The 26,835-nt window shown below is 59.5% G+C and overlaps 1 protein-coding gene across 1 annotated transcript in view; it reads right to left on the bottom strand.

The window, feature by feature from the left end:
• The window catches only part of KHDRBS2 (KH RNA binding domain containing, signal transduction associated 2), a 73,340-nt gene that overhangs the window by 14,988 nt on the left and 31,517 nt on the right, over positions 1-26,835 (bottom strand). The window contains 6 exon segments of the mRNA XM_068153425.1: positions 4,211-4,293; positions 9,701-9,896; positions 11,310-11,437; positions 15,587-15,712; positions 15,714-15,734; positions 20,654-20,770. Coding sequence (XP_068009526.1) covers positions 4,211-4,293; positions 9,701-9,896; positions 11,310-11,437; positions 15,587-15,712; positions 15,714-15,734; positions 20,654-20,770 — 671 coding nt within the window.

The raw sequence follows: 26,835 nt of genomic DNA on the forward strand, positions 1-26,835 counted from the left end.
AGAGAAGTGAGCAAGCCTTTGCTCATGTCCCCAGGGATATCACACAGTGAGCATCCACTGACCCCACTGGTGGTCACCCACAGGCCTCTCCAGCCAGGATTTGTAGGCAAAGGACAAAGCTGCTCCCTTTGCCCAGAGCTGTCTCCAGGGAGGGGACATCCACAGCCTTCCTGGGCAGCCTGTTGCAGTGTCTCCCCACCCTTGCTGTCAGGAGTTTCCTCCTCCTCTCCAGTCATGGCTGGGTGTTCTTCTGGCCTTGGTTGAAGACACAGAGTGAGCCAGGCTGTCACCTGCCAGGCAGGTCCCACCTTAGTGTCCCTTTTGGCCTGAGACATGGCAGCTATGAAATGAGGCTACTGGGGCTGGCATGGGCACCAAGGCCATGAGGAGATGAGCACAGGTGGCTCTGCTGGCTCTCAGGGTCTTCAGCTGATTCATCATCCACTTCCACAACATGGCTCTGGGGGTCCTGGCTGAGGAGCTGGGCCCCACTCTGCCTGTGGCACACTGATCCCCTGCTGCCTCTGAGCGAGCAGAGGGCAGCTCTTGGAGGTCCTCTCCATGAAGTCCTCCTCCTCTTCTCCTGGTGGTCAGCTGTTCTTCCTACCCATGGATCTGGAGAGTGGCAGTGGCTCAACAGACTCCCAAGGTCCTCCTAAGGACACAAACCCCATGTGCTATGCTTTGGCAGCTCACAGAGCCCTCCTCCACCTCCTGTGCCACAGCTGAGCTGCAGCCTGGGACTTCCACCATGCTGCAGCTGGAGGAACCTGCTTGTGGCCTGTAAAAGTCCTCTTTGTTCCTTCAGAGCAAGACCTGAGTGGGCATGGACAGGAAGAATGGTTGGCACCACATGGGTTGGGTTGGAAGGGACCTCCAAGATCATCCAGTTCTCTTCCAATGTGGTTTGAAGGTAAGAAGCCATTGAGGTGCTCCAACTGCTCACAGCAACCCTTTAGAGAGGACCAAGCCTGTCCTGTCCTCTGCACAGGGCTGCTCTGCACCTCAGCAGCACTTGACAGAATGCCCATGGGGGAGGGCTGGCTCCAGCCAACCACCCAAGCACTCAGAGGCACTTTGCTTGATGCCAGAACTCTGTTAGATAGCCAAAATGCTTCATTACCTGCAGGGGAGCTGCAGGCAGGCTGGGGAGGGACTGCTCAGAAGGGGCTGTGGGGATAGGATGAGGGGCACGGGTTTGGAACTAGAGCAGGGCAGGGTTAGGTTGGACATCAGGAGGAAGTTCTGCACAGTGAGGGTGGGGAGACACTGGCACAGGCTGCCCAGGGAGGTGGTGGAGGCTCCATCCCTGCAGACATCCAAGCTCAGCCTTGCTGTGTCCCTGGGCAGCCTGCTGGGCAGGATTACACTGGGGGCTCCCTTCCATCCTGATGCAATCTGTGACTCTGGGAATATCCTCCTGACAAGGTTTTGAGGACCAAGTGTAACGGGAGTGCAAAACTTGGTCATTAACTGAGAGGAGCTGCTGCTGCCTGGGGGCACCAGGAGAACTCTGCCCCTGGCCAGTGCCAGGTGTGGAGCAGCAGGGATGGTCCTGCTCAGCAAGGGCTTTGTACTCTGAGCAGCATGGATTGGGGTTCTATTTTTAACCAGAGCTGTCAGACTAGAGGGCCAGGAGGTAAATCCAACTGACAGCAAGGGTTTGAGTCTCCTCTGCCTGACTCCCAAGTGCCCAGGCAGGAGCAGAGAAGCTTACCAGCTCCTTAGCCTCTCCTGGGGTGTGTGGGCAGGCAGGGTGGGAAGGGCAGCCAAGCTCTTTTCTGTCTTTGTCCTGAGCCTCCATCCTGTGTCCTGGGTGGCTGTTATGGGCCAGGAAGATGAGGAGGAATGGAGGTGGCTTTAGAAACACAGCTGCTGGCAGCTGCAGCTAGGCACAGCTCCTGTGACACAGCCTGCACGTGTCACAGCCCAGGGCTCTCTCCTTCCTCACTCACCACAGAATGGAAGGGACCTGAAAGCTCATCCAGCTCCAACCCCTGCCATGGGCAGGGACACCTCCCACCTGCCCAGCTTGGGAGGCCTGGCCTTCAACACCTCCAGGGAGGAGGCATCCACAGCCTCCCTGGGCAGCCTGTGCCAGGGTCTCCCCACCCCCACTGCCAGGAATTTCTCCCTCATCTCCAGGCTCACTCTGCCCTCTCCAGCTCAAACAAGTCTCCCCCACAACACTAAGGCAGAGGTGGCACTTACCCTGCTGGAGGTCCTGCTGTCCTCTTCCTTCAGGCTGCTGATTGTGTCCATTTCAAAGTGCTCCTGAGGTGCCTCAGCTCATCCAGCCACGCAGACTTCCTCAGGGCTTCATCCCAGTCTGATCCTGAGGCTCTGCCATGCTCTCTTCCACCAGTGACCCAATCCCCCCTGTCTGCAGCCCAAGCCTCAGGCTGCTCTGATGGAGCCTCTGGAAGGCTAGCAGTGGTGGTGCTTGTCACAGAAGGAGCTACACCAGGTGTGCTGCTGGCCTGCACCACTGCTCCTGACCTCTGGTGTGGACCTGCAGACAGCTGGGCACAGAGTGGAGCCTTCATCTCTGCTTGCAGCTGGATGCTCCTGGACCTTGGCATCTCTGGTGCTCCTTCTGCTTAAAGCACAGCCTTGCAGCACAGGCTGTGCTTTGGGGGCCTGCTCATGCTGCTGCTGTTGGCACAGCCTGGCATATAGCCTCATGGAATCACAGAATGGGTTGGGTTGGAAGGCAGCTTCAAGATCAGCCAGCTCCAACCCCCTGCTGTGGGCAGGGACAGCTCCACTGGCCCAGCCTGCTCAAGGCAGCAATGCCTAAAGCAGACCTCAGGGGCAGTGTAGGACCAAGGGCCCTAGGAAGGATCTATGGGCAGAGGCCTCTGGGGAGCAGGGCAAAGGTCTGGAAGACAAAGGTGCAGGTCAGAGGGGGGTGGTGAGCTGCCCAAGCTCCATCTCCCCTCCATGCTTTGGGTGAGCAGGGGAAGCAGGCAGAGCCTGTGTGTGCTCTGCTCTCAGGCTGGCACCCAGCACACCCATCCCAGCCACTGGGACACATTCCTCTGTGTGCAGCAGTGAGGAGAGAGGCTGCCACAGCATGTCTGGTGGGAGAGACAAGGAGACCAAAGCTCCATGGAGTCACAGCAGGGCCTGGGCTGGGGAAGCCCTCCCAGACCATCAGCCCAACACCACCATGGCCACCAAAGCACCCACTCAGAATCTGCTTTTTGCAGCTGAAGGATGGGTTGCTAACCCATCCTTGGTTGCTAACCAAGCCCAGAAGAGAGAGTGAACCACCTGGCAGGGCCTGGGGAGATGTTCTTCTTGTCAAGTGTACTCCAGCTGTTTGGAAGAGGATTCATGGAATCATCCCAGAATGCCTCAGGCTGGAAGGGAGCTCAGAGCTCATCCCCTCCACCCTCCCCACCATGCCCAGGGACACCTCTCAGCTAGGCTCAGCTGCTCAGGGCCTCATCCAGCCTGGCCTTGAGCACCCCCAGGCAGGAGGCAGCCACAGCCTCCCTGGGCAGCCTGTGCCAGAGTCTCAGCACCCTGGCACTGAACAACTTCTTCCTCAGCTCCAGCCTGACCCTGCTCTGCCTCAGCTCCAAACCATTCCACCTTGGCCTGTCCCAGACCCCCTCAGGAGAAGTCTCTCTGCAGCCTTCCTGCAGGATCCCTTCAGGTCCTGGCAGGCAGCTCTGAGGTCCCCCTGGAGCCTTCTCTTCTCCAGGCTGAGCACCCCCAGCTCCCTCAGCCTGGCCTCTCAGCAGAGCTGCTCCAGCCCTGGGATCATCTTTGTGGCTTCCTAAAGCTGTTTCATTTCCTTCTGGTTGTGAATCACAGGATGCCTGAGGTTGGAAGTGCCCTCAGAGATCATCAGCCCCAGCCTCAGACCATTATAACCCCCACAATGCTGGGGTGCCCCTGAGTGCTGTGCCCTGGCCAAGGGCTGCCAGCCCCCAGCTGCACAAACAGGCTGAGAACAGCCCCAGGCACAGAGGGCTGCAGGTTGAGTTGTAACCCCCCAAACGTGCCCACATTTCCAGCTCAGGCTGGCACCCTGCCTCCAGCTGAGCCATGCTCCCTGTCAGCCCTCACTGCCCCTGCTGGGACAGCTTTCCCCAGGCCTGTGAGATGTGGCACTGAAGGTGGGGAACCAAGCAGGACACTGACAGAGGAAGGGGAGAGGAGCAGAGGAAGCAGGGGAGGGGAGAGCCCAGGAGCTTACCTCTGTGCGGGGGTGGCGTAGCTGCTGTCGTAGGCCTCGTAGCTGGGGTCCTCATAGTCCCCCCCATAGCCATCATCATAGCCCTGGGGAGACAACAGCACAGCTCAGAGAGGCTCCAGAGCCAGCAGCAAGGGGGCAAGGCAGCAGCACACAACCACAGAGGGCATGGGCTTGGAAGGGACCCTCCAAGGGCATCTTGGCCAACCCCCTGCAGGCAGCAGGGACAGCTCCAGCCACAGCAGGCTGCCCAGGGACACAGCAAGGCTGAGCTTGGATGTCTGCAGGGATGGAGCCTCCACCACCTCCCTGGGCAGCCTGTGCCAGTGTCTGCCCTCCTTCACTGTGCAGAACTTCCTCCTGATGTCCAACCTAACCCTGCCCTGTCCCAGTTCCCAGCCCTTGCCCCTCGTCCTATCCCCACAGCCTCTTCTGAGCTGTCTCTCCCCAGCCTGCCTGCAGCTCCCTGTTCAGCCTGGAGAAGAGAAGGCTCCAGGGAGACCTTAGAGCTGCCTTCCAGTACCACAACAGGCTCCAGGGGTGGTGGGGAGTGACTTCTGACAAGGGCTGGGAGTGTCAGGAAAAGGGACAATGGCTTTGAGCTGGGAGAGGGGAGATGGAGACTGGAGAGGAGGAAGAAATGCTTGGCAGTGAGGGTAGGGAGACACTGGCACAGGTTGCCCAGGGAGGCTGTGGATGTGTTCCCTGGAGGTGTTCAAGCCCAGGTTTTCTGAGGCCTTGAGCATGTGGGGCTTGTAGGAGGTGTCCCTGCCCATGGCAGAGGGTTGGCACAGGATGAGCTTTAAGGTCCCTTCCAAGCCAACCCATTGCATGACTCTGACACCACCAGTGTGACACTGACCACACTGAGCTGCTCACCAGGCCTTGATGAGAAAGCAAAGACAGGAAACCTCTCAGAAGAGCTGAAATCAGCCCTGGGCACAACCAGCCCAGGAGCACACAGGCACAACTCCACCACTGGTACAGAAAGTTCCAGAGAGGGCAGAAGGAGAGGCAGAAGGAAAAAGGGACAGGACTGGAGAGAGGCTGAGAGGCTGCTGCCCCAGAAGCTCAGCCTGACTTTGATTGCACCCCCAAGAGACCACTGGGAAAGGTTTATTGAACTCATCTGGATCTACTCAAGGCCTCTGCAGGTCTCAGATGTAGACACAAGGATTAGAAATGCAAACACAATCAGCACCACCAGTGAGCAATCACCTAGCACCTCCACTGAGCAGGGAGCCATCATCCTGCCCTGCTCCAGGCACTATCAGCACCACCACTGAGCAGGGAACATCATCCTGCCCTGCTCCAGACACTATCAGCACCACCATGAGCAGGGAACATCATCCTGCCCTGCTCCAGACACAATCAGCACCACCATGAGCAGGGAACATCATCCTGCCCTGCTCCAGACACAATCAGCACCATCAGGGAGCAGGGAACATCATCCTGCACTGCTCCAGGCACAATCAGCACCACCAGGGAGCAGGGAACATCATCCTGCACTGCTCCAGGCACAATCAGCACCACCACTGAGCAGGGAACATCATCCTGCACTGCTCCAGGCACAATCAGCACCACCAGTGAGCAGGGAACATCATCCTGCACTGCTCCAGACACAGTCAGCACCACCAGTGAGCAGGGAACATCATCCTGCCCTGCTCCAGACACTATCAGCACCACCATGAGCAGGGAACATCATCCTGCACTGCTCCAGGCACAATCAGCACCACCAGTGAGCAGGGAACATCATCCTGCCCTGCTCCAGGTCCTCGGCCTGGAGTCTCCTCCTGAGGTCTCAAAGCCCTCTGCAAAGCTCCCAGCCCATGCTCAGAGCCCTCTGCTCTGGAGTGCTCAGGTTGCAGGATGTTCAGAGCAGGAACATGTGGGCTTGGGCTGTGGGAAAGCAGGAGGGGACTGTGCTGCTCTCTGTGCTGAGGCTGCCAGCTCCCAGCATTTGCTGTGCCCTGCACTGCAGGGGGAGGTGCAGAGCAGAGGAGTGCAGAGCAGTCAGCTTGGGTAGAAGAGTCACAGAGTCACAGGATGGGTTGGCTTGGAAGGGACCCCAAAGATCATCCATGGGTAGGGACATCTCCCACCAGCCCAGGTTGCTCAGGGCCTCATCCAGCCTGGCCTTGAACACCTCTAGGGAGGGGGCAGCCTGTGCCAGACTCTCCCCATCCCCAGTGCCAAGAATTTCTCTCTCTCTCTCTGTCTCCCAAGCACTGTTCCAGCCCCTGGATCTAAAGCAGCCTCCAAGCAGGACTTTTCCAGGTTAGGAGGACATCAAATCCATTTTCTTTGGCTACATAATAGCTTCCCAAAACCTCATTAGAGCCTCTCCTGCCAGGGGATGGTTCAGAATCATTTATCTTGGATGCTCCCTGCCCTGCAGAGGTCCTGCTCACAGCCAGCAATAGGAGGCTGCTCTTTTCCACTGCAGAGATGAATTTACCATCCTGTGTGCTGAGCAAGCCTGGGCAAAGATTCAAATTCCACCTGAAAAGGGGAGTCAGGAGGTTTGGGAGAGGAGATGAAGGTAACACCTGAGCCTGCAGGGAGCAGAGCTCTGCAGGGCTTAAGTTTGTGAAGTGCAATCCCAGAGGCATTCAGGTGGGGAAAGGCCTTGAGGAGCTTCACAAAGCAGAGCTGGAAACAGCTTGAAACTGAACCACAGCTGAGGGATCCCTGGGCTCCTGCTCAGGTCAAGAGGGAGGCTGCTGGGAAAAGATCCTGGGCAACAAGGCAACCCCACACTAGCCAAGGAAAGCAAGGGGGGTTCTGCTTTTTCCTCTTGAAGCCACATCTCTGCTGGTGGTGGTTGAGAGAGGAGCAGCAGCAATGTTCTCAAACTCACATCCCAGGGAATGCTTTTTGCTGTTTCTGTGTCAAATGGACACCTCCAGGGCTGGGTGCTGTGCTGTGCTGTGCGCCACGTCCTCTACTCAATCCAGCTACCCAGCAGAAAAGGATCTGGGGGTGCAGGGTGCCAGCAGCTGGAGATGAGCCAGCAGTGCCCAGGTGGCCAAGAGACCACCAGCAGCCTGGCCTGGAGCAGCAGTGGTGTGGGCAGCAGGAGCAGGGCAGGGATTGTACCCCTGGGCTGGGCACTGGGGAGGCCACAGCTTGAGTGCTGGGTTCAGGTTTGGGCTCTCACTGCCAGAGGGACTTTGAGGGCTGGAGCAGGTGCAGAGAACAGAGCTGGGGAAGGGTCTGGAGAAGAGGGCTGGGGAGGAGCAGCTGAGGGAGCTGGGGGTGTTGAGTGTGGAGAAGAGGAGGCTGAGGGAGACCTCCTTGCTCTCTCCAGCTCCCTGAGAGGAGGCTGCAGGGAGCTGGGGGTTGGACTCTGCTCCCTAGGCTCAGGTGATGGAAGGAGAGGAAAACAGCCTGGAATTGTGCCAGGGGAGGCTTAGGTTGTAGGGGAGAAATTTCCTTGCTGCAAGAGTGATCAGGGACTGGCAGAGGCTGCCCAGGGAGGTGGTGGAGTTCCCATCCCTGGAGGTGTGGAAGGCCAGGTTGAACCGGCCTGAGGAGTGGCCTGGTGGCTTTGGTGTCTGTGTCAGAAGGGGAGCAGAGGTCTGAGCTGCTTTGGGCAGCTGAAGCTGTCAGTGCCCAGAGCTGCAGAGCACGGTGTCAGCCCTGGGCACGGCTCCAGCTCCAGCCAGGCTTGCCCTGGCTGCTGCTTCCACACTTGATTTATTTCCTGGTGGAGCTGCTGGATAGAGGCAGAGCTAATTGGGTGTCCAAATGAGTGTTAAAAACACAAAGCTCTGGCTTCATTAAGTGGAGGCTCTGCTGATTATCCACCACTGGGTTGTAAATCCATGTCAGGGTCAGGGGTGAGGCTTCAGAGCCCTGGGCACAAAGCCACAGCTGGTTTGGTCAGGAATTGTGGTTAATGCCTGGAAACTGCCCTGCCCTTATCCTTGGGAGAGGAGTCACAGCCTGACAGGTTGCACTGGGCTGGAAGGGACCCTCAAAGGTCACCTTGAGCATCCCCTCTGCAGAGAGCAGGGCCACCCCCAGCTACAGCAGCAGGTTAAAGCAGATGAGAAACAAACAAAATCAGGCTGAAGATATTAACAGCATGGGATGGGCACCAGCAGGAGCAGCCTGGGCTAGGGGGAGGAGGCCCTGCCCATGGCAAGGGCTTGGCAATGGATGGTCCTGAAGGTCCCTTCCAGCTCAGGCTGTGAACTGTGCCAGGCTTTGGCCTCATACCTGGGGACCAGAGCTCAGCCTGCAGCAAGCAGCAGCCAGGCCCAACAGGACAGTGTTTGAGAGGTGCAGGGGTGCTGGGGGCAGCACCAGGAGCTGCCTGGAGCTCATCACAGAACCAAGGGATGGTTTGGGTCGGACAAGCCTCCCAGCACGACCTTCTCACCTCCCAGGGCGAGCTGGGAGCAGCTCTGTGAGCCCCAGCACACCAAAGGCAGCTCTGCAGACCCTGCCCCACCAGGAGCACAGCGGGTAGCGGAGGGGAGGCAGCAGCAGAGAGAGAGGGGCAGGGGGCAGGGGGCTGTCGGGCAGGGGGCTGGCAGGCAGGGAGCTGTCGGGCAGGGGTCTGTTGGGCAGGGGGCTGGCAGGCAGGGGGCTGTCCATCAGGGGGCTGTTGGACAGGGGGCTGTCGGGCAGGGGTCTGTCGGGCAGGGGGCTGTCGGGCAGGGGGCTGGCAGGCAGGGGGCTGTCCATCAGGGGGCTGTTGGACAGGGGGCTGTCGGGCAGGGGGCTGTCGGGCAGGGGGCTGGCAGGCAGGGGGCTGTCCATCAGGGGGCTGTTGGACAGGGGGCTGTCGGGCAGGGGGCTGTCGGGCAGGGGGCTGGCAGGCAGGGGGCTGTCCATCAGGGGGCTGTTGGACAGGGGGCTGTTGGGCAGGGGTCTGTCGGGCAGGGGTCTGCCGGGCAGGGGGCTGTCGGGCAGGGGGCTGTCGGGCAGGGGTCTGCCGGGCAGGGGGCTGGCAGGCAGGGGGCTGTTGGGCAGGGGGCTGTCGGGCAGGGGGCTGCCAGGCAGGGGGCTGTTGGGCAGGGGGCTGTCGGGCAGGGGGCTGTCGGGCAGGGGGCTGCCAGGCAGGGGGCTGTCCATCAGGGGTCTGCCGAGCAGGGGTCTGTCGGGCAGGGGTCTGCCGGGCAGGGGTCTGTCGGGCAGGGGCTGGTGGGCAGGGGTCTGTCGGGCAGGGGTCTGCCGGGCAGGGGGCTGTCGGGCAGGGGGCTGTCGGGCAGGGGTCTGCCGGGCAGGGGGCTGCTGGGCAGGGGGCTGGCTGGCAGGAGGCTGTCGGGCAGGGGTCTGTCGGGCAGGGGTCTGCCGGGCAGGGGGCTGTCGGGCAGGGGGCTGTCAGGCAGGGGGCTGGCAGGCAGGGGGCTGTCGGGCAGGGGGCTGGCTGGCAGGAGGCTGTCGGGCAGGGAGCTGTTGGACAGGGGCCTGTCGGGCAGGGGTCTGCCGGGCAGGGGGCTGGTGCAGGGGGTGCGGGAGGCCAGGCCCAGGGTTACTCACATAGTCCTCGTAGGGCTGGTGCGCGGGCGGCAGGGGGGCGCGGTAGCCCGGCACAGCCGGGGTGCCCCTCGCCCGGGGGGTGGGAACGCCCCTGGCCACGGGGGGCACGGGCAGGGCTCCGCGGCTCACCGGTGCTCCTCTGGGCGCTTGGGCACCTCGGCCCGGCAGGGGGGGAGGAATGGCACCCCCACGGCCCCTGGGGAGAGCGGAAAGAGATCTCAGCTGCTGGGGGTGGAAAAGCCTCCCGAGACCACCCACCCAACCCCGCCACGGCCACCCAACCTCCAGGTGCCAGGGCCACAGGGGCCCTGCACGCCTCCAGGGACAGGCACTCGTTCCTAGAAGCACCCTTGGTGTGTGGAGAGGCTGCCCTGAGGCCTCAGAGCTCTCTGCCCCAGGCTGAGCAACCCCAACACCCTCAGCCTTCCCCCCCAGCCCTCTGGTCCCTGGATCCCTTTGCTTTCTGTGCTGGGGACCCCAGAGCTGGGCACAGCACTCCAGATGAGGTCTCTAGGGGCAGACTAGAGGGGAAGAATCACTTTCCTTGACCCTCTGGTCACCCTTCTTGTTGTGCAGCCACAGCTGGCTCCTGGGCTGTGGGCACACACTGCCAGCTCATGCCCAGCTTCTCTGGATGCAATGATCTTGAAGGTCTCCATAGTCCAACCTGGACTATTCTATTCTATTCTATTCTATTCTATTCTATTCTATTCTATTCTATTCTATTCTATTCTATTCTATTCTATTCCATTCTATTCTATTCCATTCTATTCTATTCCATTCTATTCTATTCCATTCTATTCTATTCCATTCTATTCTATTCCATTCTATTCTATTCTATTCTATTCTATTCTATTCTATTCTATTCTATTCTATTCTATTCTCCTCTACAGAGAGCCCCAAGGCTCTGTTTGCAGAGCCACTGCCAGTGCCTTCACCCCTCTGGCTGTGTTGGCACTGCTGGTCCTCCAGGTGCAGCACCTTGCACTTGGCCTTGTTGAACTTTGTGAGGTTCCCAGGGACCCACTTCTGGAGTATGTGAAGGTTCCTTTGCAGGATATCCCTTCCCTGAAGGCAGTGGTTTGGAACTGGAGCAGGGCAGGGTTAGGCTGGACATCAGGAGGAAGTTCTGCACAGTCAGGGTGGGCAGACACTGGCACAGGCTGCCCAGGGAGGTGGTGGTGGTCCCTGCAGACATCCAAGCTCAGCCTTGCTGTGTCCCTGGGCAGCCTGCTGTGGCTGGAGCTGTCCCTGCTGCCTGCAGGGGGTTGGCCAAGATGCCCTTGGAGGGTCCCTTCCAAGCCCATGAAGGCTGTGAGTCAGTCACTGTGCTGTTGGCAGCAGCTGTTAGCAGAAGGGTTTGGGGGTTTGGTTTCCTTTTAACCTTCTCCTGCCCTCCTTGTGCTGGGGACCCCAGAGCTGGCTGCAGTGCTGCGGGGGGGGGGGGCTCTCAGCGGCGGGGAGCAGAGGGGCAGAGTCCGCTCCCCGTGCTGCAGGGCAGCTCCCAGCACAGTACCATGCTGATTCCCCCCCATGGCACGCCCCTGGTCTGTACTGAGCTGGTGCTTAGGTGTCTGCGGGCAGGGCTGGAGGCCCGGGGGGGGCAGACCTGGCAGGAGCTGCGGGGGGCACTCGCAGGCCGCGGCCCCGCAGCGCCCGGCCGCGCGCGGCGTCCTCCGATCCGTTCAGGTAGGAGAGTTCCCGCAGCTGCTCCTGCCGGATCTCATCGTTGTAGTCCTGCAACACACAACAGGAGACCCGCTCAGCCCCGCGGCACGCCAGCGCCAGGCAGGCCGGGCTGGGCTGGGCTGGGCTGGGCTGGGCGGCTCTGTGTGTGCGCAGCCACTGGGCGGAGGGAGGGACAGCTGCTGAGGTCCCCTCTGCTAGGGCATCATGGAATCATAGAATCAATAAGGTTGGAAAGGACCTCAGAGATCACCAAGTCCATGGAATGGTCCTGGCTGGAAGAGACCTCCAAGAGCCTCTGGCCCAACCATCCTCCAACTCTGACCCGGCTGGGGCTAACCCCTGGCCCTCAGCACCACAGCTCTGCCTCACTGAAACACCTCCAGGGATGGGGATGCAGTCACCTCCCTGGGCAGCCTGGGCCAGGCTTGGAGAAGCCTCTCAGGCAAGAAGGTTCTGCTAACCTTGGGGCAGGAGTTGATCTGTTAGAGGGTTGGAGAGCTCTGCAGAGGGACCTTGCCAGGCTGGACAGATGGGCAGAGGCCAAGGGCAGGAGATTGAACACATCCAAGTGCCAGGTGCTGCACATTGGCCACAACAACCCCATGCAGTGCTACAGGCTGGGGTCAGAGTGGCTGAGAGCAGCCAGGCAGAGAGGGACCTGGGGGTGCTGGTTGATGGTAGGCTGAACATGAGCCTGCAGTGTGCCCAGGTGGCCAAGAAGGCCAATGGCATCCTGGCCTGTATCAGGAATAGTGTGGCCAGCAGGAGCAGGGAGGTCATTGTGCCCTGTGCTCAGCACTGGTTAGGCCACACCTTGAGTCCTGTGTCCAGTTCTGGGCCCCTCAGGTTAGGCAAGATGTTGAGTTGCTGGAAGGTGTCCAGAGAAGGGCAAGAAAGCTGGGGAGGGGTCTGGAGCACAGCCCTGTGAGGAGAGGCTGAGGGAGCTGGGGTTGCTTAGCCTGGAGAAGAGGAGGCTCAGGGGAGACCTTCTTGCTGTCTACAACTACCTGAAGGGAGGTTGTAGCCAGGTGGGGGTTGGTCTCTTCTGCCAGGCACCCAGCACCAGAACAAGAGGACACAGTCTGAAGCTGTGCCAGGGGAGGTTTAGGCTGGATGTTAGGAAGAAGTTCTTTCCAGCAAGAGAGATTGGCCATTGGAATGTGCTGCCCAGGGAGGTGGTGGAGTCACCATCCCTGGAGGTGTTTAGGAAGAGTCTGGATGAGGCCCTTGGTGCCATGGTTTAGTTGATTAGATGGTGTTGGGTGATAGGTTGGACTTGATGATCTCAGAGGTCTTTTCCAACCTGGTTAATTCTATGCTATTCTGATGTCCAACCTAACCCTCCCCTGGCACAGTTTCAGGTAAGTTCATCTCCTGCTCTCACCTGACACTAGGTGAGAACCCAACCCCAGCTGACTGCAGCCTCCTGCAGGGGTTGGAACTGGATGGTGTTTAGGGTCCCTTCCAGCCCAACCCATTCCCTGATGCCATGGCAGGGCTGGGGTGAGACAGTGTCTGTGCTGGCCATGCACACAGGGTGGCTGCAGCTGCATCCCCAGACTTGACTCTGCCTCTCCCATGCAGACCCAAAGCTCAGTGCAAAGCAGGAGAGTGATCTGTAGCTGAGCCCTTCCTGAGACAGGAGAGTGATCTGTAGCTGAGCCCTTCCTGAGCCAGGCATCTGTTGCAAAGCTCCAGCAGAGCTCTGGCACCTGGCTCCAGCCCACCCACTGTGGGTGCCTGGTGGGCACTGCAAATGTTCTCAGTGGGGCATGGAGGAGCTCAGTGCCCACACCTGTGCTGAGCTGCCTAGGTAAGAGCTCCCTGAGGCCATGGCTGATGCCTGCCCATGGGTTCCTGGCCACCTACAGCCAAAGCCATCTGCTAAGGTGGCTTCTTGCCCATGTGTGGGCTGGTTGGGTTGTTGCACTGGGCACAGGTGCCAGGTCATAATGGGTTGAGATGGGCAGCCTGTAGAGCACACCAGGTGACAGTGCTTCTGCCAGAAGGCCTCTGCATGACTCCAGCACTGCAGTCCCAACACAGGTCTCTGCATTTGCCCATCTAGGCTGGCACTTGTGGAAGGCCACTGTGTGTGCATGCAGCCCCCTGGCAGCCAGGAACCCCCAAACCCTCCAGAGGGGAAACATCACCCAGCTGAGGCTGGAAGAGCCCAGCCTCTGTAGGAGGCAGCAGCTCAGCAGGTCCCCAGCTGTGAACACCATGTTGTCCTCCCACAGACTGCACTGGGATGGAAGGGAGCCTCCAAGGTCACCTTGCCCAACCCCCTGCAGGCAGCAGGGACAGCTCCAGCCAGAGCAGGCTGCCCAGGAACACAGCAAGGCTGAGCTTGGATGTCTGCAGGGATGGAGCCTCAACCACCTCCCTGGGCAGCCTGTTCCAGTGTCTGACCTCCCTCACTGTGCAGAACTCCCTCCTGATGTCCAACCTAACCCTGCCCTGCTCCAGTTCCAAACCCTTGCCCCTTGTCCTATCCCCACAGCCCCTTCTGAGCAGTCCCTCCCCAGCCTGCCTGCAGCTCCCCTGCAGATACTTATGAATTGCAGCTCTGAGGTCTGCCTGGAGCCTTCCCAGGCTGAACAGCCCCAACTCTCCCAAACTCTCCTCACAGCAGAAGCTCTCCAGCCCTCTGCTCATCTTTGTGGCGTCCTCTGGACCCTCTCCATCTCCTGCTGGGGGCCCACAACTGGACACAGTCCTGCAGGTGAGGTCTCCCCAGAGCAGAGGGGCAGGATCCCCTCTCTCCATCTCTGGCCACACTGCTTTGGATGCAGCCCAGGCAGCCTTCACCTGCTCAAGGTCTGTCTGACAAACAAACCTCAGCTGCATGGAGAACCTCTGGGAACAGAGACACAGCAAGCAGCAGCAGCCTGAAGCCTGCAGGCAGTCTGAGTCTCAGCTTCACAATGCCCACAGGCAGAAGACAAGCAGACAGAAGCTGGAGCCATGTCCTGGTGCCCTTGGGGGCAGCTGACAGCTGGGGGATTTGTCAGTGAGCCACAGAGCAGCAAGCCCAGCGTGGCTGCCACCCTGCTCCTGCAGCACGCACCACTAGAGCTGCCTGGCACCACCAGCCTGGGGCACTGCACTCCACCAGCAGCAGGGCAGGGAGGGGAGGCCTCACTCACTCCTCAGGGACTGAAGAGAGGCTGCCAGCCTCACAGTGCAAACTGTGAGACTGAGACTTCAGCTCTGACCCTTCAGTCTCTACAGGAACAAAGCAAACCAAGCCTCATCTAACTGCACAGGGGAGGGCTAGCTTGGAGAGCAGAAAAGATTTCTTCCATGCAAGAGTGGTCAGGGGCTGGCAGAGGCTGCCCAGGGAGGTGGTGGAGTCCCCATCCCTGGAGGTGTTCCAGAAAGCTGTGTCCATGGTGGGGTTGGGTTGGTGGTTGGGCTGGATGCTCTCAGAGGGCTTTGCCAACCCAGATAAGTTTCTGGTTCTCTAGGCAGCAGCACAGGCAGAATAGGATAGGATAGGATAGGATAGGATAGGATAGGATAGGATAGGATAGGATAGGATAGGATAGGATAGGATAGGATAGGATAGGAGAGGAGAGGAGAGGAGAGGAGAGGAGAGGAGAGGAGAGGAGGGGAGGGGAGGGGAGGGGAGGGGAGGGGAGGGAGGGGAGGGGAGGGGAGGGGAGGGGAGGGGAGAGGTTCGGTTCGGAGAGAAGAGAAGAGAAGAGAAGAGAAGAGAAGAGAAGAGAAGAGAAGAGAAGAGAAGAGAAGAGAAGAGAAGAGAAGAGAAGAGAAGAGAAGAGAAGAGAAGAGAAGAGAAGAGAAGAGAAGAGAAGAGAAGAAGAGAAGAGAAGAGAAGAGAAGAGAAGAGAAGAGAAGAGAAGAGAAGAGAGAGAAGAGAAGAGAAGAGAAGAGAAGAGAAGAGAAGAGAGAAGAGGAGAGAAGGAGTAGGGTAGGGTAGGGTAGGGTAGAGTAGGATAGGATAGAGTAGGATAGGATTAGGACTAGGCTAGGCTAGGCCAGGATAGGATAGAATAGAAGAGAACAGAGTAGGACAGGATAGAATAAACCAGGTTGGAAAAGACCTTTGAGACCATCGAGTCCAACCTCTCACCCAACACCATCTGATCAACTAACCCATGGCACCCTTCCAAGGAGGAACACCCCCACCCCCCCATCCCCAGCAGGCAGAGGGGCACCCCAGGGGGCACTTACAGGAACGAGGAACTTCTTGATCTCCTCCAGGGCGTGGCTCATCCTGGAGTAGGCCTCCCCGGGCGGCGCGAACACCTCGATCAGCACGTGGAGCTCGTCGCTCAGGTGCGCGAACTTGGCCTCCCCCGCTGCGCCGCAGCTCCTCCTCCTGCGGATGAGACAGCCTTGGGGCTGGCAGCACCACCACCGCCCCGCCTGGGCTTGGGCACAGGCAGCATCGCTGCCGCCTGCCTGGGCTTGGGCACTGGCTGCACCGCTGCCGCCTGCCTTGGCTTGGGCACCGCTGCCGTCCGCCTGGGCTTGGGCACCGCCGGCACTGCTGCCGTCCACCTGGGCTTGGGCACAGGCAGCACCGCTGCCGTCCGCCTGGGCTTGGGCACCGCTGGCACCGCTGCCGTCCGCCTGGGCTTGGGCACAGGCAGCACCGCTGCCGTCCGCCTGGGCTTGGGCACAGGCAGCACCGCTGCCGTCCGCCTTTCTTGGGCACAGGCAGCACCGCTGCCGTCCGCCTGGGCTTGGGCACAGGCAGCACCGCTGCCGTCCGCCTTTCTTGGGCACAGGCAGCACCGCTGCCGTCCACCTGGGCTTGGGCACAGGCAGCACCGCTGCCGTCTGCCTGGGCTTGGGCACTGGCTGCACCGCTGCCGTCCGCCTTGGCTTGGGCACTGGCTGCACCGCTGCCGTCCGCCTTGGCTTGGGCACCGGCTGCACCGCTGCCGTCCGCCTTGGCTTGGGCACAGGCAGCACACCGCTGCCGCCCGCCTTGGCTTGGGCACTGGCTGCACCGCTGCCGTCCGCCTGGGCTTGGGCACCGGCTGCACCGCTGCCGTCCGCCTGGGCTTGGGCACAGGCAGCACCGCTGCCGTCCGCCTGGGCTTGGGCACCGGCTGCACCGCTGCCGTCCGCCTGGGCTTGGGCACTGGCTGCACCGCTGCCGTCCGCCTGGGCTTGGGCACCGGCTGCACCGCTGCCGTCCGCCTGGGCTTGGGCACAGGCAGCACCGCTGCCGTCCGCCTGGGCTTGGGCACCGGCTGCACCGCTGCCGTCCGCCTGGGCTTGGGCACTGGCTGCACCGCTGCCGTCCGCCTGGGCTTGGGCACCGGCTGCACCGCTGCCGTCCGCCTGGGCTTGGGCACAGGCAGCACCGCTGCCGTCCGCCTTGGCTTGGGCACAGGCAGCACCGTTACTGCCCGCCTGGGCTTGGGCACCGGCTGCACCGCTGCCACCTGCCTGGGCTTGGGCATGGGCAGCACCGCTGCCACCTGCCTTGGCTTGGGCACCGGCACAGACCGCGTGAGAGAGAATAAATATGGTCTCTCGTGATGGGAACCATCTAGGGTAGGGTAGGGTAGGGTAGGGTAGGGTAGAATAGGATGGGATAGGACAGGACAGGACAGGACAGGACAGGATAGAATAGAATAGAATAGAATAGAATAGAATAGAATAGAATAGAATAGACCAGGTTGGAAAAGATCTTGAGATCATCCAGTCCAACCTATCACCCAACACCATCTAATCAACTAAACCATGGCACCAAGTGCCTCATCCAGGCTCTTCCTAAACACCTCCAGGGATGGGGACTCCACCACCTCCCTGGGCAGCACATTCCAATGGCCAATCTCTCTTGCTGGGAAGAACTTCTTCCTAACATCCAGCCTAAACCTCCCCTGGCACAGCTTCAGACTGTGTCCTCTTGTTCTGGTGCTGGGTGCCTGGGAGAAGAGACGACACCCCACCTGGCTACAACCACCCTTCAGGGAGTTGTAGACAGCAAGAAGGTCTCCCCTGAGCCTCCTCTTCTCCAGGCTAAGCAACCCCAGCTCCCTCAGCCTCTCCTCACAGGGCTGTGCTCCAGACCCCTCCCCAGCTTTGTTGCCCTTCTCTGGACACCTTCCAGCAAGAGAGCAACCACAAAGGCCACAGGAGAGCCCAGCTGCATCTCCTGCACTGCTCACCACCTAGGTGAGAGGTGCCCCTGCCCATGGTGGGGACTGGATGATGTCTGAGGTCCCTTCCAACCCAAGCCATTCCATGACTCTGTGCTGATGCATGGGGTAGGAGCTCAAGGTAGATCTGCCCAGACTGCCTTAAAGCTGCTTTGAGCAGCCAGAAGGGACTGCAGGTTGCCCAACAACTGCAGCAGGATGGAGTCCCAGCTCTGAAGGCATATTGATGTTGGGTGGATCAATGAGAAGGGAAAGCTGCACTGCATCAGCAATCAGTCAGGAAAGGATCCCAGGGAGCACCCAAGGGCTCTGCAGAGGAGAACACTGAGCCCTGATGGAGACGCTCCAAGCACAGCCACATCCAGCTCAGCTGTCCACACCCAGCTCACCAACCATTCCTGCTAGGGACTCCAGTGAGGACTCCAAAGAGCTGCTGCTGCCACCCTGCTTTTTTAATTATCCCCTTTAATTGCCTTCCCTCTGATTTACCTCCCTGCAGAGCTGTCCCTGGTGTGGCAGCCCAGAACTCCTGCCAACAGTAACCCATTAGATGATATTAAAAGTATTCATCATGCTGCTCAAGATGACACCAGGCATGGGGAGCAGTTACCAGCACTGCTACAGAGAATCCAGGGCAGCTCCTCCTGCCTTTTTCCTGCTGGGACACAGCAAGGACACCATCACCTACCAGAGCTCCAGCAGAGCTCCTTGGGAAGCCCCAGACAGATCAATAAACCAAGGAGGAACAGCACCATGAAGCAAAGCTCAGGCAGGTCTTCAGGGAGCCCCAGGGGTTCCAGCTGGTGTCCACTGCCCCTTGTCCTGTCCCAGGACACCACTGAGCAGAGCCTGGCCCCTTCTTGCTCCCCACCCCTCAGATATTCACAGACATTGCTCAGATCCCCTCTCAGCCTTCTCCTGCTGTCCACCAACACTCCCAGGTCCTTCTCCCTGGAGCTGCTCCCCAGCAGGTCACCCCTCACCTCTCCTGGTGCAGGGGTTGCTCCTCCCCAGGTGCAGGACTTGCTCCTCCCCAGGTGCAGGACTCTAGACCTGCTCTTGTTGAACCTCCTGAGGTCCCCCCTCAGCCTGGCCAAGGCTCCTGAGGTCCCCCCTCAGCCAGCTAAGGTTCCTGAGATCCCACCTCAGCCAGCTCTCAGCCTGGCCAAGGCTCCTGAGGTCCCCCCTCAGCCAACTAAGGCTCCTGAGGTCCCACCTCAGCCAGCTAAGGCTCCTGAGGTCCCACCTCAGCCAGCCAAGGCTCCTGAGGTCCCATTTCACCCAGCTAAGGCTCCTGGGGTCCCCCCTCAGCCAACTAAGGCTCCTGAGGTCTCACCTCAGCCAACTAAGGCTCCTGAGGTCCCCCCTCAGCCAACTAAGGCTCCTGAGGTCTCACCTCAGCCAACTAAGGCTCCTGAGGTCCCATCTCACCCAGCTAAGGCTCCTGAGGTCCCCCCTCAGCCAGCTAAGGCTCCTGAGGTCTCACCTCAGCCAGCTAAGGCTCCTGAGGTCCCATCTCACCCAGCTAAGGCTCCTGAGGTCCCCCCTCAGCCAGCTAAGGCTCCTGAGGTCTCACCTCAGCCAACTAAGGCTCCTGAGGTCCCATCTCAGCCAACTAAGGCTCCTGAGGTCCCCCCTCAGCCAGCTAAGGCTCCTGAGGTCTCACCTCAGCCAACTAAGGCTCCTGAGGTCCCATCTCAGCCAACTAAGGCTCCTGAGGTCCCCCCTCAGCCAGCTAAGGCTCCTGAGGTCCCACCTCAGCCAACTCTCAGCCTGGCCAAGGCTCCTGAGGTCCCCCCCTCAGCCAACTAAGGCTCCTGGGGTCCCCCCTCAGCCAACTAAGGCTCCTGAGGTCTCACCTCAGCCAACTAAGGCTCCTGAGGTCCCACCTCAGCCAGCCAAGGCTCCTGAGGTCCCCCCTCAGCCAACTAAGGCTCCTGAGGTCCCCCCTCAGCCAACTAAGGCTCCTGAGGTCCCCCCTCAGCCAACTAAGGCTCCTGAGGTCTCACCTCAGCCAACTAAGGCTCCTGAGGTCCCACCTCAGCCAGCCAAGGCTCCTGAGGTCCCCCCTCAGCCAACTAAGGCTCCTGAGGTCTCACCTCAGCCAACTAAGGCTCCTGGGGTCCCCCCTCAGCCAACTAAGGCTCCTGAGGTCTCACCTCAGCCAACTAAGGCTCCTGAGGTCCCACCTCAGCCAGCCAAGGCTCCTGAGGTCCCCCCTCAGCCAACTAAGGCTCCTGAGGTCTCACCTCAGCCAACTAAGGCTCCTGAGGTCCCCCCTCAGCCAACTAAGGCTCCTGAGGTCCCACCTCAGCCAACTAAGGCTCCTGAGGTCCCACCTCAGCCAACTAAGGCTCCTGAGGTCCCATCTCAGCCAGCTAAGGCTCCTGAGGTCCCATCTCACCCAGCTAAGGCTCCTGAGGTCTCACCTCAGCCAACTAAGGCTCCTGAGGTCTCACCTCAGCCAGCTAAGGCTCCTGAGGTCTCACCTCAGCCAGCTAAGGCTCCTGAGGTCTCACCTCAGCCAGCTAAGGCTCCTGAGGTCTCACCTCAGCCAGCTAAGGCTCCTGAGGTCTCACCTCAGCCAGCCAAGGCTCCTGAGGTCCCATCTCAGCCAGCTAAGGCTCCTGAGGTCCCACCTCAGCCAACTAAGGCTCCTGAGGTCCCATCTCAGCCAGCTAAGGCTCCTGAGGTCCCATCTCACCCAGCTAAGGCTCCTGAGGTCTCACCTCAGCCAACTAAGGCTCCTGAGGTCTCACCTCAGCCAGCTAAGGCTCCTGAGGTCCCCCCTCAGCCAGCTAAGGCTCCTGAGGTCCCACCTCAGCCAGCTCTCAGCCTGGCCAAGCCCCAGCTCTGCTGCTCCTCAGACTCCTGAGGGAGCCACCCCAGCTTTACTCTGGGTTTCCTTTAGGTGGAGCACAGCAGTTGTGGAGGCCTCCAGCTCCACAGGGAGCAAGGGTTGAGCAGCAAGAGGAAAGCTCTCCTGAGGCAATTGATGGAGCTGGGAAAACCAAAGCAGCTCTTCTGGGCCCCTTGCCTGGGTGATGAAGAAGCAGAGAGGCAGTGCAGGGCTGAGAGCTGAGGCACAGTGGGTTTGGCACAGCTGGAAGACAGAGAGTACCTTGGCTTTGTCCCTCATGGATCCTTTCCCCAGGATGGACATTTTGGCACCTGTCTCTTCTTGTAACCTCTTCAAGGAGTTTCCTCTTGGTCCAAGCAATTTCCCAACGAAATTGAACTAGAAAGCAGAGAACAGGAGTGTTGCAGAGAGGGAAACCTCCAGAAGTCTACAAACCAGCTGCTCTGCCCTGCTGAGACCCCACCTCACACACTGCCCCCAGCTCTGCTCTCCCCAGCAGGAGAAGGACACAGAGCTGTGGAGAGAGTCCAGAGGAGGCCACGAAGATGCTCCCAGGGCTGGAGCAGCTCTGCTGGGAGGCCAGGCTGAAGGAGCTGGGGGTGTTCAGCCTGCAGAAGAGAAAGCTCCAGGAGGACCTCAGAGCTGTCTGCCAGCATCTGAAGGAGAAGAGCAGCCCCAGAAAGGATCTGAGCAATGCTCAGCAAGAGCTAAAGGCTGGGGGGCAAGAGGCTGGGGCTGGGCTCTGCTCAGTGGTGCCCAGGGGCAGCACAAGGAGCAGAGGGCACAAAGTGGAACCCAGGAGATTCCATCTGAACATGAGGAGAAACTTCTTTGGTGTGAGAGTGCAGCCTGGAGAAGGCTCCAGGGGGACCTCAGAGCTGCCTGCCTGAAGGGATCCTGCAGGAAGGCTGCAGAGAGACTTCTCCTGAGGGGGTCTGGGACAGGCCAAGGGGGAATGGTTTGGAGCTGAGGCACAGCAGGGTCAGACTGGAGCTGAGGAAGTTGTTCAGTGCCAGGGTGCTGAGACTCTGGCACAGGCTGCCCAGGGAGGCTGTGGCTGCCTCCTGCCTGGGGGTGCTCAAGGCCAGGCTGGATGAGGTCCTGAGCAACCTGGGCTGGTGGGAGGTGTCCCTGGGCATGGTGGCCAGAGCAAAGGTCCTGTGCTGGCCCTGCAGAGCCTTGGGTTGGAGCCCATTGGATTTCCTCACCCATTTCTCATGGCAGCTCTGACCAAGCCTCCCTTGCCAGGTGCAGAGCACTTCCTGGTGTGCCCCAGGACTGCTTCCCAGGATGAGGCAGCTGCTCCTGGCTGAGAGGAGCTGAGAGGAACATCAGATGGATGCCCAGCAAGTGAGTGCTCCTGTCAGTGCTGCTGTGGGTGGCTGCAGACAGCAGCTCTGTGCTGGGTGACTGCTGCCTTTCTGTGCTGACTGCTGCTGTATTGCTTACAGCTTCCCTTGGAGCTCCCTGGGGAGAGACAGACAGACTCCCTGCAGGAGGAACTGGGCAGCAGAAGCATCAGTGACTGAGTAAGGATCTCTACAGACACAGCTGGTGGAGGAGGTGGTGGCTCTTGCCCTGTGTCTGTGTGCACTGAGCCAGGCTGCAGAGCCACTGCCTGTCTGTATGCTCTGGCTGCAGCCCCACAGCCTGACCCTGCTGAGGGCCGTGGCTCAGCCCCAGCCTGGGCAGTTGGAGAATGGTTGGCTTGGGTGAGCTCAAAGGGCTTTGCCAAGGCAAATGGGTCTGTGGTTCTACGAGCTCAGACTGGTGGCTGCTTTGGTCACAGCTCAGGGCAGACTGAGGCTGGAAATGAGGAGGAAATCCTTGGCAGGGAGGGTGAGGAGACACTGGCACAGGTTGCCCAGGGAGGCTGTGGATGTCCCCTCCCTGCAGGGGCTCAACTGAGCAGCCTGCTCTAGCTGGAGGTGTCCCTGCTGCCCGCAGGGGGCTGGACAAGATGCCCTTGGAGGGTCCCTTCCAACCCCCTGCAACCTGTGGCTGTGTTCCTTGGCTGCTCCTCAGCCCCCTGAGCTCCAGAGGGAGCAGAGGACACAGGGGTGGCAGTAATCATACTGCTGGAGCTGCTGAGGCTGTCCTGGGCTGAGGAGGTCTGAATGCAGACACATCAGACCCAAAGCTGATCTTTGCTGTTACAGTCTGAGCATTTAGCTGACTTTCAAGGCTCATTTCCACTGTTTTGTTCCAAGAGCACAGCTCATTACCAAACTGGGCCAGGAAGCTGCTACCAGTGCAGCAGGAGGGGAGGGGTTCTGCTGCTTGAGAGCAGCCTGGGATCTGGCAGGGGTTTGGTGGAGCTGCTGACCATCTGCTTCGTGGATGCCTGCCAGGAGCCTGTTTCTATTCCAGGTTCAGATGCCTGCTGTCAGCCACACCACTGCTGCAGCATCTTCTGCAAGCTCACCCCAAGTCTGAGCTCCCAGCACTCCTCCAGACTGAGAAAAGAGTCATTAAAAAAGTTCATTTCCAGGCAGGAGCTCTGATGAGCCCAACTTTGCTCCTCAGATGAGATTCCTGCCTGAGGCAGCCCTGGTGCTGGAATCCAGACCTTCCCCTGGCACACAGCTCCCCAGAAGCGGCATTTTCCCACTGCACATTGAGCCTGAAGGCCCTTGAGGCCCAGGGGGTTGGACTGAATAATAGAATAAACCAGGTTGGAAGAGACCTTCAAGATCATCAAGTCCAACCTATCACCCAACAGCACCTAAACAACTAACCCATGGCACCAAACACCCTATCAAGTCTCCTCCTGAACACCTCCAATGATGGTGACTCCACCACCTCCCTGGGCAGCACATTCCAATGGCCAATCTCTCTTGCTAGGAAGAACTTATTCCTCACCTCCAGCCTAAACCTCCCCTGGCACAGCTTGAGACTGTGTCCTCTTGTTCTGGTGCTGGGTGCCTGGCAGAAGAGACCAACCCCCACCTGGCTACAACCTCCCTTCAGGGAGTTGGAGAGAGCAAGAAGGTCTCCTCTGAGCCTCCTCTTCTCCAGGCTAAGCAACCCCAGCTCCCTCAGCCTCTCCTCACAGGGCTGTACTCCAGACCCCTCCCCAGCTTTGTTGTCCTTCCCTGGACACCTTCCAGCAACTCAACATCTTTCCTAACCTGAGGGGCCCAGAACTGGACACAGGACTCAAGGTGTGGCCTAACCAGTGCTGAGCACAGGGCACAATGACTTCCCTGCTCCTGCTGGCCACACTCTTCCTGATGCAGGCCAGGATGCCATTGGCCCTCTTGGCTGCCTGGGCACACTGCAGGCTCATGTTCAGCCTACCATCAACCAGCACCCCCAGGTCCCTCTCTGCCTGGCTGCTCTCAGCCACTCTGACCCCAGCCTGTAGCACTGCCTGGGGTTGTTGTGGACAATGTGCAGAACCTGGCACTTGGATGTGTTCAACCTCCTGCCCTTGGACTCTGCCCATTTGTCCAGCCTGGCAAGGTCCCTCTGCAGAGCTCTCCTACCCTCTAACAGATCAACTCCTGCCCCCAGCTTGCTGTCATCTGCACATTTACTGCTGATGGACTCAATCCCCTCCTCCAGATCATCAATAAGGGATATTGAACAGGCTGGGGCCCAGCACTGCTCCCTGGGGCACACCACTGGTGCCTGGCTGCCAGCTGGCTGTGACACCATTCCCCACCACTCTCTGGGCTCAGCCTCCAGCCAGTTCCTAACCCAGCTCAGAGTGCTGATGTCCAAGCCAGGGGCTGACAGCTTGGCCAGGAGTTTGCTGTGGGGGATGGTGTCAAAGGCCTTGCTGAAGCCCAGGCTACATCCCCAGCCTGCCCCACATCCACCAGGCAGTCACCTGGGCATAGGAGATCAGGTTGGAGAGGCAGGACCTGCCCTTCCTCAATCCATGCTGGCTGGGCTGATCCCTTGGCCATGCTGTAAGTGCTGTGTGACTGCACTCAGGATGACCTGTGCCATAATCTTGCCTGGCACTGAGGTCAGGCTGACAGCTCTGGAATCCCCTCACTGGGTGATCTCTGGAGGTCCCTTCCATCCCCACCCCTCTGGGAATGTTCTTTAGCCCAGGACTGGGTTTGGAAGGACTCTTTTTTTCCTCCCCCTGAGCAAGGTTTCTGCGTGCTGAGGCCTGAGCATGGCCAGGCACTTTGTCTGCCAGCAAGGCAGGGGTGAGCAGAGGCAGGAGGAGCAGCCCCACTCTGTGCTGCCGAGCCCAGGCTGTTCTGCTTTGTGTTTCCAGACAAAATTAATCCCTGCTGCCAGAGTTGTGCTGCTTTATCTTCCAGCTGCAAACATTTGTCTGTCCCAGCCTTTATTTATGGAGGCTCTGCTGCCCTGCTCTGCTCTGTGCAGCAGGCAGCAGCAGGCTCTGACACCAACACTTCCCCTGCGTGTTGCTGCTTGCACAGCCCCATTAAAGCTGCTTGTCAGGCAGGAGCTGCTCAGCTGCACCAGGGATGGAGCTGGGCTGCTGCAGGAGGGGCACAAATCCTCCTCTGGCTGTGTCCATCACTGCACCCAGGCTCAGGCTTGAATCTTGACACTGGGAACAAGCACTGGGGTGGGGATGTGCTGGGGGAGCCCAGCCACTCCCTCCTCCTGTGAAAGGAGTTTGTCTCCTGGGGAGAAGTGGGGCTTAGAGCTCTGTGCTGCAGGGGAGCAACAAAGCATACCATGGGTTCCTGGCATGGGCTGGGTTGGAAGGGTCCTCAGAGAGCATCTCTGCCTGTCAGAAACACCTCCAGGGATGGGCATTCAGTCACCTCCAGGGATGGGCATTCAGTCACCTCCAGGGATGGGCATTCAGCTACCTCCAGGGATGGGTATTCAGCCACCTCCAGGGATAGATATTCAGCTACCTCCAGGGATGGGCATTCAGTCACCTCCAGGGATGGGCATTCAGCCACCTCCAGGGATAGGCATTCAGCCACCTCCAGGGATGGGCATTCAGCCACCTCCAGGGATGGGCATTCAGCCACCTCCAGGGATGGGCATTCAGCCACTTCCAGGGATAGGTATTCAGCCACCTCCAGGGATGGGCATTCAGCTACCTCCAGGGATAGGTATTCAGTCACCTCCAGGGATAGGGATTCAGCCACCTCCAGGGATGGGCATTCAGCTACCTCCAGGGATGGGCATTCAGCCACCTCCAGGGATGGGCATTCAGCCACCTCTAGGGATGGGCATTCAGCCACCTCCAGGGATGGGCATTCAGTCACCTCCAGGGATGGGCATTCAGCTACCTTCAGGGATAGGTATTCAGTCACCTCCAGGGATGGGCATTCAGCTACCTCCAGGGATAGGTATTCAGTCACCTCCAGGGATAGGCATTCAGCCACCTCCAGGGATGGGCATTCAGCCACCTCCAGGGATGGGCATTCAGCCACCTGCCTGGGCAGCCTGGGCTGGACTTGGAGAACCCTTTCAGTCAAGAAGCTTCTTCTGACATCCAACCTAAAGCTCCCCTGGTGCCACCTGAGGCCATGACAGGTGCCAGCCCATGTCTCTAAAGAGTATGTGTGAGGGCTGTCTGGGGGCTGCCCCTTAACAGAGTGCTGAAGAAGAGCCAAGCTGTGGAGGAGTGCAGCACAAGCTGAGCTCACAACGGCCTGGCCCCACTGAGCCACGCTCTGGGGAGTCAAGCACAAGAGGTCTCCTGAGGACAAAAACCAACCTGGCTGTTCATGTTCCACCTAGCCAGGCCTGAAGCAGTCAGCTTGGACTACTGAAAAATGAGCAGGGCAGAAGGCAAATGCTAAGGAGGTCTTGGAATTCACAGAATCACCAAGGTTGGAAGAGACCTCAGAGATCACCAAGTCCAAGCTGTCACCACAGACCTCATGACTAAACCATGGCACCAAGTGCCACATCCAATCCCCTCCTGAACACCTCCAGGGGTGGGGACTCCACCACCTCCCTGGGCAGCACATTCCAATGGCCAACAGCTCTCTCTGTGAAGAACCCTTCAGGTAGTTGTAGAGAGCAAGAAGGTCTCCCCTGAGCCTCCTCTTCTCCAGGAAAACAGCTCCAGCTCCCTCAGCCTCTTCTCCACCACTTGTCCTCTGTCCCACTGCAGCCTTCAGGCTGACATCCAAGGCAGCAGGTCCCAGCTCTTTCTGTGTTTCTTCTCTGACCACTCTTGCAGCAAAGCAATTCTTCCTCCTGCCCACCCTCCCCTGGCACCATTTTGGGCCATTTCCCATGGCAGATGGGAAGGTCCCTCCCAGACTCTTGCAGTTGGAGAGGTGCTGGTGGGCTGCTGCCAGCTAGCCAGGAGCAGATGGTGTTTATTGCTCTGACCAGGGAATTGCTGCCTGTGGGAGGAAGGAGCCCAATTAGCCACATGTGTTGGTTGTGCTTTGCAGTGCTGCAGGCTCAGTGCCTCCTTCCATACCTGTGCAAACCTCCCCACTGGGGAGCTTGGTGGTGCCTGCTGCAGCCTATGC

Source organism: Melanerpes formicivorus, unplaced genomic scaffold (assembly GCF_026170545.1).
Source record: "Melanerpes formicivorus ecotype bairdi unplaced genomic scaffold, bMelFor1.0.p_v2 SCAF_26, whole genome shotgun sequence".
Taxonomy (NCBI): domain Eukaryota; kingdom Metazoa; phylum Chordata; class Aves; order Piciformes; family Picidae; genus Melanerpes; species Melanerpes formicivorus.